Here is an 11,933-nt window from a genome sequence, read left to right on the forward strand (position 1 = left end):
CCATTTCTTTTTGTGTCTGTGTATAATTGGTCACATTGGTGGAAGGTCACAACACAGTATGTATATATATACTAGTATACTAGTCTCCTCTTTGTTTATGTCATTTCCTCCATGAAGACATCCAACAAAATCCCCCCTCTTTTTTAATATATTTTTTATTTTATTCAGTCTTCTTGATATATTTACATTTCAGTTTGTACAAAATAAAGTATATTATGTCCGATTAGATTACCACAGGCATTCTTACAATACAAACTGAAATGAGAGTAAATCCCCTCTTGTCTCCCCTGCTTGTGTAATATACTCCACTGGTATATTAGGACACAACAACCACCAACAAAATCCCCCCTGGCCTCTTTTAGCATAATGTACTTACCTGGCGTATGGGGACACAAACATATACAATCCCCCCTCTACTCTCCTCTCTGTCTGTACAGTAGAATGTGCTCCACTGGTATAAGGTTAGGTAAGGCAAGGTAAGGTAAGGTAACTTTATTTATACCCGAAGGGAGATTTGTTTGCAGGGAAAAAGTGAAAGCATACAACAACACACAATAGAACACCAGGAGAATAACAAAACAACATTGACAAACAACCAAACAAATGCTTCAGGCTGAATAAGTAATGAGATACATAAATATATAGAGGAGGACTGCTCCAAGAGGTTGGACATCACATATTATTCTTGATAGCTAAGGGGTCAAAACCACATCTGCACTTTTTAGTTTTGCACACAGGCATTTTAAAACTATACGACCATGGGTCGTAATTTTCTGAAGAAAATGAGGAACTCAGGCTCTTCTATTAGATGATTTACCTCTTAACTTAACCTGGTTTACCCTGTGTTTTATAATGTGCTACACTGATGTACAGTAGAGTAGAGTATATCATTTCTTCATCCCGAGGGGAAATTAAGGTGTCCAGTAGCATACATATATAAATACAGAATACACACGTCATTACACATATATTAACCATATATACAGTAGCACTCTTGCATACAATTTATTCAACCAAAGGCAACCAAACCAAATGTATGGGGACCCCCTCTGGTCTGCCCTCTGCTTATGTAATCTTCTCCATAGGTCTATGAGGACACCACCACCACCACCGCCACAATCCCCCCTGCCTGTCCTGGCCTCCTGCTTAGTCTCCTGGTGACCTCAGACCTCACAGCAGCTTAGTGTCCAAGTGCCGAGTCAGAAAGCAGATCACCGTCACTCACTCCAGAGGGATCACTTTCCATCCTCCAATTAGTACCCATGACGCGCATGGGCCGGCCGATCAAAGACAGCTCCAAGGTGTGTACGTGTGTGTGTGTGTGTGTGAGTGTGCGTGTATGTGTATGTGTGTATGTGTGTGTGTGTGTGCTGTTGACTTAATTCCCCCATGAATGCATGTTGACGTCCAAGGGCTTCAGCAGCAGAGCACAGCTCCACCTGTGAGAAGAGAGTCCATCGGGAAGGGGCTTAATGCGCTCCAGGACAACACAAGGGTGTTTCTCTGAGATTAAGAGCAAGACAGATAGTTTGGCTAGAAGAGCAGGCAGGAACAGCCATGCTGAGGATATGGACAAGGATGTGGATATTGGTTGAGGATATGGACTTTAGCTCAGATGGTTGCAGGTTTGAATCCCACCCATCCACTCCCTGTCTCACTCTATGGCTGAGGTGCCCTTGAGCAAGACACTTGACCCCACGCTAGTAATGTTGGGGCGCTGCCTGAGGCTGCTGCCGTTACCCTTAATTTCCCCCTGGGGATAAATAAAGTTACTCTTAGAAGAGCAAGGCCTAGCTTGATAGTGGCACCACCACCTGCACACAGTAGTTTGTCTGACAGACTGATCTTCAGTGGTCAAATGGATTTAAAAACAACAGCATGATCTTTTTAAGCTACATCAAGACCATTGAGATAAATGGTTTTGGGCACAAGGGATTTTACCTACAACCAATCAAAATCAGAATGTAGAGAGAAGATTTGTAGAGAGAGAGAGAGAGAAAAAAGGCCAACCCAGACAGCGACTAGTGAAATGTTACAGAGGTATTTAGGCCATGGAGTTAATCCAATCTATTTTCTTCCTCTGATCCCCTCCATCACATCACACCCACGCCTAGACACGTTTTCTATAATGCCAGACGAAATTCAGCTGCAGCAAAGAGGGCTAAAAACAGTAATGAAGGAAGAAATAAGAAGAAAGAAGAGAGAAAAAAAACAAAATAACATGCAAGGGGTCTCGGAATGACATCATTGCACCTCTTGTTGCCAGGCAACAGGAATAAAATCAACATCAGTTGCCACAGCAACCCCCCCACCCCAATCCCCACCCCCCTCCTTCATGCCCCTCTTCACCTTCAAATGTCCCATGTCTGAATGTAATGATCTCTCTCTCTCTCTCCAATCCCCTACTCCCTGTCCAAGTGCATATCGTGTGAAGGTGACATGAACACGTCTTTCCATAATGCCCCTTCAGATGCATCTGTGTCTGACTGTGACAGTGGTAGTTCTACCCACTCTGGGGCCCTAGGCGAAATACAGACATGGGGCCTTCTTGAATTATTTTTGCTGGCATTTACCATGGCTTGGCTAACTGTTGGGAGGGGGGGTACAGCTAACAGTTTTGATGGGGCCCTGAGCAATTGCCTAGTATACCTATTGTTAAAAGTGTCTCTGCTGACTGGAGTGGGTTGCTCCTTAGAGCACTATCGAGGCTCTTCAGCAATGGAAAGTGGAGTCCACAGATGACACACTTATGCTGTTGCTAAGAGGGGTGTAACCTAGATCTAGTGATGTTGATGCGGTTTAATGTCCACAGAACATGTTGTACTTCTTTTCTCCTTTTTTGTTTTTTTGTTTGTTTTAAAGAGCCACTTCAGATAAATCCGTTGTCTGCTTGGCATTAGTTCCCAGCCCCAGTGGAGGGTCATAACATGGTGACGAGTACCTGTATATATGCTGCTGGACAAAACAATTCCTTTGCTAGACCAAACAAGCATGATTGAAAGGGCAGCCTTTTATAATAACCATCATCCATATAAACATGAACCAATTCTTACTGGCAGGGAAGCCAACAGGAGGGGACAAAAAGGTCTATTGTCCCAGGGACAGAGGGTCCCGTGCTCGGTAGCCATGCATACCGTGGTTGTACTGTAATACTTCCAGTGGTCTTTAAAGGGACACTGTGTGAAATTTTTAGTTGTTTATTTCCAAAATTCATGCTGCCCATTCACTAATGTTTCCTTTTTCATGAATACTTACCACCACCACCAAATTCTAAGTATTCATTATGACTGGAAAAATTGCACTTTTCATACATGAAAAGGGGAATCTTCTCCATGGTCCGCCATTTTGAATTTCCAAAAATAGCCATTTTTAGCTGCTTGGACCATACTAGAAAATATTTGGTTATTACTTGGTACACTTTCATGTAAATATCAAATCAAACCCAGTTTCAATGAGCAGCATAGTTGCAGTACCTTTTTTGACCATTTCCTGCACAGTGTCCCTTTAACCTAAATATACTTAAAGGTACACTGTGTAGGTTGGTGGCCATTGTAGGTATTGTAAATGTACTGCTCATTAAAACTATGCGGTCTGCAAAATTTGATCTTTTCATTGAATATTTACTAAATAATGAATTAATATTCACTCGTATGACCAAAGTACAGTACGTTTTGCCGCTAAAAATGTATATTCCTAGAAATTCAAAATGGTGGAATATGGAGAAGATCCATTTTTATGCATGAATAGTGCATTTTTTTCCTTTCAAAATGAATACTTAGAATTTGATGGTGGTAAGTACTCACGAAAAAGGTAACATTTGTGAATGGGCAGCATACATGCCGGAAATAAACTACTAAAAATATTACTCAGTACACCTTTAAAAAAAATACCTAGTAAAATGACCAACAGAAATGTATTTGAATCATCTTTACTCAGCAAAAAACAAAAACCCACACACAAGAAAGCACGGCTGACTGTAGAAGTGTATGTTTATTTGAACTTGAGTAGTTACATAGTTCATGAAAGTGATTCCATTATTAACCTGAGAGGAGGAGAGGGGATGGCCTCCTGTGTGTGAGACGCAACTCACACAAACACAAGCAGAGAATAAAGTCGAACTCAGAGACGGACTGAGGTCTCTACGAAATATAGTGTAGTCACGGTATTGGTACATGGCGACCAGTATTTTGCAAAAGCTACAGTTATCAATCACAGTGTCCAAGGCCAGTTTCCCTCTAAACATACAAACACACATAAAAAGTCAATGCTGAATTCATGTTCATGTCAAGTACAAACTACTAGGTCTGCCACTTTTTTACTTTTACAAACGCCATTCATTTCACAGAGTAGCTGAGCTACCTGCCTTAAGTGTCCATTCCAAACAGACAACTTAGAGCTGGTTGAAATCAATTTAAAGGCTTTTAAACTTTAAATAAGTTTTTAACTTTCTGATCTGAACTCATGATTGACACCCTGACACACATAGACGCATACAAATACACTACATTTCTTATGGTGGATGTCAGTCATCAAGACAGCATCTGATTGTGATTCAGCTTAAGGTTGAGTAGTCTACCCGCACGAACACACCAAATGAGACAAAAGCTACAAAGCGTTTGTAGCCAAAAGCTACAAAGCGTCTCTTAACCATTTTCATAGCGAGAACGACAAGACCGAAAGAAGCGACAGGGTAGGGCTATTAAAAGCAGAATGCAAGCAGTCCATCATTCCCATTGGCTATGGTGGCTGTTGCCACAAAACGCATCATACCTCATTGCCATAATATTCACTGAAGTTCTGCTACAAACTGTCGCTCATGTCGCTCAAAACGCTCCTCGCCAGCTCTTCCATACAAAGTCAATTAAGGGCCGTACACACACGTCGCTGCTAGTTACTCGCTCAGCGGATGAAGTCAATAGAATGTCTACATGTTCCCGCGAGTCTCGCTGGCGAGTAGGCGAGGAGAGTACAAGCGATGCCATGTGGGCGGGTTCCGAGATAAACTTATTTTATCTTCGAGCGACGCGAGTTAAGCGAGTAACCAATTGGAATGCAGAATACAGATTATTGACAGGTGACGTTGCCCCTGTGGTGTTCTGACCACCCAACTTCTGCACGCCATCACGCTTTGGTTAAAAGTGTTGAGGAAAATACATAGCCTACAGTGTACACCATCAAAGGCTCATATGCATGGTTGTGCACAGCACACGATCAACGTTAAACAGCGTAGGCCTACATTTTGTTTCGTACGGACGTTATTGGTGCGGACAGCGGGAACCATGACAACCAGTAAACAAAATCACCCAGAGCGAGTGGCAAGTAGGCGAGTGAGCAAGTAGCGAGTAAATAGCAGCGACGTGTGTGTACGGCCCTTTACTTCCAGCACTTTTTCATCGGCAGCCAAAATTGCTAGTAGATTTTCTACCAGCCAACTGATATTTCACCAGCATTTGGCCGGTTGGCAGGTGTTAATTAGTGGCCCTGGTTGTTCAGCGTGTTTGTGCGGGAAGATGGAGGGATGAGATGGAGGGATGAGATGGAGGGATGAGATGAGATGAGATGAGTGGATCCTGGTCTCCACCAGTCACTAAGCTCAGCTCTCTCTACAGTCTGCAGCGGTGGTTGGCTTTAAAGGAACAATCTGCCATTTTTGAAAATGATCTAATTTTACACTAGCCTGGTTTTACCAGGCCACATTAATTACGGTCTTGCAGCCGCCGGCATTAATGGGTTACTCAGCTCGCGGGGAGGTGTAAAATGAGCACATTTCTACAAACGGTGGACTGTTCCTATTAAGGGCCACCACACAGTGTTGGTCTGCATACTACACTACACTACACTACTACCTCGGCACTAACCCTGCCATTGACATGCAACAGCTCCAACAGCCATGCAGCAATAACTGCCATGGAGCAACTGCGTTAAAACGCGTGTCCACAAAACGCGCAGACACGCGCACACACAGTCACGCACACACACACTCACGCACACACACACTCATACCCATGCATCTGCAGTATAAACAGCTTTTGAGATCCAGCATCAAACATGTACATAATCCTGCCATAGGAAAAAAACAGCTTAGATGTTTAGATGCAGCTTAAAAATTTTACAAAAAAACAATAATACCAACAAACGTCCACAGACATATGTGTAGACCACATACAGACACACACACATACAGTGCACATACATACACGCCTGTGCTAAATTGAGCCAGGCTCTGTGTAAACTCATCACAGTTTATAGAAGAGGAGGTTCCAGGACGAGTAAAAGACATGCTGTCGTGATTTTACTGCTATACCTAACTGGTAACGGGCACTAATGTCAATAACGAGAATTACACTAACGTAATAATACGCTAATACTAATAACAATAGCATAACGATATGGTCTAATTGGCTACACGAGCAATGTCTCTCGACCCTGCACTAAATTTGGCTACATTTGCGATTGATTTTCAGAAAAATATGACGTATGCCCCCCGGCAGGGGCGTAGTGTGTGGCATGGTAACGTGAATATGGCTACAGTTCCTGAAGGACCACATGAAACAGCAAGAACAACAACAAAACAATACGACAACTGAAGACAACACAAATGCACGACGAAACGAAACCACAAAAATATTTTAAAAGATAAATTATAAAATATGGCTGTGATAATATAACAGTATATACTCTGACATATCAAGTAATATATGTGAATGATATATATACGGTTGGCTAAACATTTGAGAGGGAAATAAGACGGAGGTCTGTAATTTAAGACACAAAAAAACAAGACAGACGAGAAAGAATGAGAGGAAAGTTAAGCAGGAAAGAAATGTGATTGGCCGTCCTCCTGGTGACCTTATGAACTTTCACACAGTCGACAGACTCTTCCCCTGACGTGCAATAACAAAGTCGATGAAACCGCAAAGAGCCTCACAAAGATATTTCTCATTCTCGAAATGTTCTTTCTTTTTTGCTTTTGCCTTGTTCCCGACAAGGAATGCATCTGTCCACACATTCATCTTCTTCACTTTCTTTATCTCTTCTGTCGTTTTGGAGAAGAGGCAGGCAGAGGACAAGATGTCCCTTGATGCCCCTGTCTCAGACATCCAGCATATGAGCGCACTAGCAGTGAGCGAAGGCAAGCGAAACACAGAATAAGAGAGGGGGAGAGGGAGAGGAATGAACGAGCATCTCTTTATCCGTCTGAGCTTTGGCATGAGGAAAGGGCGAGTGACAGAATAAAGAGAGATAGGAAGGGAGGGATAGAGAGAGGAGGAAAAGAGGGAGGGAAGGATGGAGGGAGGATGGGAAAAGTGAAAAGTGAGCATCTTTCTCTCTCTCTCTCTCTCACTCTCCATCTGAGCTTTGGCGTGAGGAAAGCAAGACAGCATTTGTTTGATTGATTGTTTCCTCTCCCTTGACCTTCCGTGAGAATGGCAGGGCCAGCAAACGGCGGCAGCACCACTACTACAACTAGAAGCCTCAGCCGCCATACACCAAATAAGCACCTCCGTCTGCAAGTAGCGCGTCTCAGGAAGACGCAGGTCTCCTGGACACAACACACCCACCCCTACACAAACACCAACGCACACCCCACCTTGCTCTGAGGGGTTGGAGATGGGATGTGTAAGATAAATAGGGTGGGAGGGGGTAGTGATGAACAGATGACGATACCATCAGCTCATCCATCCGTCCATCAACCAACCAACCAACCAATCAGACGGCCAGATATTACTCTTTCTTCTTCTCCACCCCGTTCCAGGCCTCCTCTCTCACTCCTGGACTGCTACTGCCGCTGCCACTGCCAAGATGGCCGCCATCTCCAAACCAATAGCGGTAGCAGGCCATCTCCATCAGCTCCACCCCTCCCGCCAGCTTCTGCTGCGCGAAGTAGAACAGCACGGCCACCAGGAAGTAGACACGCACGGGCGTGTAGAGCCACAGGGCGACGAAGGAGGCGGCGATGAAGCACGTCCAGTAGAGCAGCGAGGCCACCTTGATGAGCGTCACGCGCAACTCCGTCTTGCACGGGGGCACGCGCGCCTCGGGCGTATCGAAGCAGCGCGGCTCGGCCGCGTAGAAGTCGCGCAGGCGGCGCTCCTTCTCGGCCCAGCGCTCCTGGCACCAGGCCTGCAGGGCCTCGGAGTCGCCGGCGGGCGGCAGGGAGGAGATGGGGTAGCGGCGCACGTCGAAGTGGATCTCGCGCGGGAACAGGCCCAGCACCAGGTGGCGCTCTGTCTGGGGGATGTTCTTGGGGTAGGCCACCGTGATGTCGTGCACCGCGTCCAGGTTGTCACCTGAGGAGGAAGGGGAAGAGGAAGACAGGTTTAGGGGATTTTTATGCCTTTATTAGATAGGACAGTCTGAGACGGTGACAGGAGGCGAGTGGGAGAGAGAGATGGGGGAGGATCGGCAAAGGTTCCGGGCGGGAATCAAACCCTGGTCGCCAGAGGAAGAGATTTAAAGTATAAAGTATAACTCTTTTTGATATTTTATTTTGTATTATTTTAATATCTCATAATTCTTATTCAGATACCTGTTGTGTTCTATCATTGTTGGTGTGATTGTAGTGCCAGAAAGGAGCCTTCAGAGTGACAAACTTCAAAACCATCTCTTAGTGACTTAAATTGACTGACATGATCAATGACTGAATGTATAGTGTCCAACAGTGAATGAATGTATAGTGTCCAACCCTCTTAACCCTTCTCTTGTGTTCTGGTCTTTTTTGACCCGTTTTCAAGTTTTAGTGTGAAAAAAACACACTTTCCTTTATTTTCTTGGAATGAGGCTTCATCTAATCCTCAGTCACAACCATTTCAACACAAAATAATATGTTTTATCATAAAAAAAAAAAAGTTACATCTGTGGTGTTTGGGTCAAAATTGACCCGGCATAGATTTTTGGTTGTTGTATGCATTTCTGAAAAGCTGTTGGTTGCCCTTTGTCTTCAGTTTGGTGATTCATGGTGAGGAAAATATATTTCTTTCCTAAAAAATTTTTTGCCAGCTTTTTCATATAACAAATCCAATATGGCCGCCGGACAGTCCCATACACTACAATACGTCATATCTCCTGTTGTGAAAGGAGTAGAGATGTATTTCTGGTGTCTACTCATATGTTTTCGTGGTCAGGGAATCCATTTCTGCATTATATAATGAGGTTTTTTGCACATTTGTTTGCAAAATACATGTTTGCACATTATTTTGCCCAAAAAACGTATCAAAAATTCATAATGGCACCCCAACATGTAGAACTGGTCTTATACTTTCCATAAAGTTGATGTGGCAATGAGATAATGGTCCATGTTCATAGCATTGTGGATTCAGATGAATAGTGTGACTTTTTTATGTTAATTGAGGTGTTCATTTCCTATATCTTTGCATTAGATTGGCGGAATAGCTGTGACTCTGACAGAATTGTTATTTTGTACATTTATCACACTAAAATCATGCAAATATTGAAAAACACCAAGTCAACATATTTAAACATTGATTTCATGCACTGAAAAACTAATTTAGTTGACATTTAGTCTTTATCCTGCTATAAATCTCTTTGGGTTGGTTTGGACCCGAACACCACAATTGTCACTATTGATGAGAGAAAAACGAACAAAAAAAATGTGCGGGTTGTACTCTCATATCAGCTGTAATATATGGACAACATAATCACTAATTGTATCACTTTAGGACGTATTAATAGTGAATTTATGCAGGTTTTGAAAGTTTTGGTCATCAAAAAACGATTTGCATAATGTAAGATAGAAGACCTGTAAAGTCAAAAGATGAATAAATAAAGTAGTATTTCCATGGATATGAATACATACCAAGTTAGCTATGAGATGAAAAACAATATTTGATGAGAACTAGTGTTTTTAGGTATTTTATGGCTGAGTTTTGTTATCACGGGTCAAAAATGACTCGAACACCACAGGTGTATGCAGCTTATGAACACAACACAAGGGTTAATTAAACTGTCTTAGTCCGTTTCTCCTTTAATTTTAATGCCAGATTTTAAAAAATGCAGTCATGGGGTTCCACTTCGCCCCTAAAAAGGCACACTAGGATTTATTAAAATACTGTGTTGGCTGAGCCCTTAAGTGTCTGATTTCATGTGTAATGACCCAGAGGGACATTTTGTACAGACAGAGACCGTTAGCAAGGCTGATATGTAAGTTTCATTATTAAATCTGTAGCACACTTTAAACTATACACTTCTATAAACTATATACTTCTGAAAATGAAATGAATATTGTTTAATCACGTACCTTTGTTGCCCTTAATGAAGTTTAAAATGCCCTTACAAACACTGGCTTCTTTATATGACCATGTTGCTCTTTTTCAACCATTAGGCTAAACCACCCTTTAAACACAGAGTACAGCTGTGTGCATTGAGAGGCCACAGCAGCGAGTGAGGTAATAAGGAAGATGATGATAACTTCCCTATTTATATTGCCCTGCTTTTCAACCATTAAACACAGTGTACTGCTTGAGCGTTTTGTATCATGTGAGATGGCCTTGGATCTTACTTTTTATATGCATTAATATTCTCCTGCTCCTCAACCATAAAAACATCCATTAAACACAGGATAATAGCAGCGATGTGAAGTGTGTGTGAGCGAGTGTGTGCATGTGTGTATGTGTGAGATGCGTGTGTGTTGTGTGAGTGCAGCAGCACATGTGTGTAGTGTTAACATGTTTTCTGCGGTGTTAACTGACCCCTGGGGACTCATGACCTTGGTGTTACGGCTTTCCCCCAACACACACACACATACGCACATGCACACACACACACACACTCCTCCACTCCATATCAGGCTATTTGCAACATGTGTGTGCGAGAGTGTAACATGAGTGCATGTATGTGTGTTTAGGAGCACACACATGTGTGTGCGTGTGTGTGTGTGTGTGTGTTTGTGTATGTCTGTGTGTGTGTGTGTGTGTGTGTGTGTGCGTGTGCGCGCGCACAACATGTGTACATGTGTATAACTATACGTGCCTGGGTCAGTGTACATGAGTGGTAGTGTGTGGTAGTGTGTGTGTGTGTGTGTGTGTGTGTGTGTGTGTGTACACATGTGGTAATGCGTGTGTGTGTGTGTGTACACATGTGGTAATGCGTGTGTGTGTGTACACATGTGGTAGTGTGTGTGTGTGTGTGTGTGTGTGTGTGTGTGTGTGTGTGTGTGTGTGTGTGTGTGTGTGTGTGTGTGTGTGGTGGGGGGGTTTGCAGTGCAGCAGTGGGTGGGCATTAGAGCGGCTAGAATCAAACGGCGTCAGAATTCCCCCGGCCTTCCTGCTGCCGTCAGCGCTCTCCTCAACACCTACTCTGGACACACACACACACACACACACACACACACACACACACACACACACACACACACACACACACACACACACACACACACACACACACACACCTCTCCTCCTTTCCTATTCTCTCTCTTCCCTCTTCTCCCTCTTCAACACTTTTGGCAACACCCCCCTCCCTTTCCCGTCTGTCTGTCCTATGCCATCTCTCTCTTCTCTTCACTCTCTACACACCTCTCTCTTCCACTTCAATCATTCCCTTCCTCTCTTCCATCTTCTGCCTCCCTCCATCCCTGTTTCCCAGTCTAGCTTTCTCTTCTCCACTCCACTCCACTCTTCTCAACACCATGCTCCCTTTCTCATTCCCTCCCTCCCTCCCTCTGACAGTATCTCTTTCACTCTCTTGCCCACTCTCACCCTCTCAGGCCCTCTCTTCTTCTTTGCCGTTTCTCTCCCCCTTCTCTCATTAAGTCTCCCTCTCTCTCCCTCTCTCTCTCTCTCCTTCTCTCTTGAAGTCTCTCTCTCTCTCTATTACTTCGTTTCTCCTTCTCTTCCACTCCCCTACCTCTCTCCATTCCTCCCTTCTCTCCTTCCCAGCTTCTGTATCCCCCGTTCCCTCCCTCCCTCCCTCCC

General features: G+C 43.8%; 1 protein-coding gene across 2 annotated transcripts in view; it reads right to left on the reverse strand.

Annotated features, from left to right (window-relative positions):
* Positions 1-3,971: 3,971 nt before the first annotated feature.
* lclat1 (lysocardiolipin acyltransferase 1) overlaps positions 3,972-11,933 on the reverse strand; it is a 36,786-nt gene continuing 28,824 nt past the window's right edge. For both annotated transcript variants that reach the window (XM_063184533.1, XM_063184534.1), the window contains one exon: positions 3,972-8,291. In XM_063184533.1, the coding sequence (XP_063040603.1) occupies positions 7,726-8,291 (566 nt within the window). In that variant the 3' untranslated portion in view covers positions 3,972-7,725. The remainder of the gene's footprint in view (positions 8,292-11,933) is intronic.

Source organism: Engraulis encrasicolus, chromosome 19 (genome assembly GCF_034702125.1).
Source record: "Engraulis encrasicolus isolate BLACKSEA-1 chromosome 19, IST_EnEncr_1.0, whole genome shotgun sequence".
Taxonomy (NCBI): domain Eukaryota; kingdom Metazoa; phylum Chordata; class Actinopteri; order Clupeiformes; family Engraulidae; genus Engraulis; species Engraulis encrasicolus.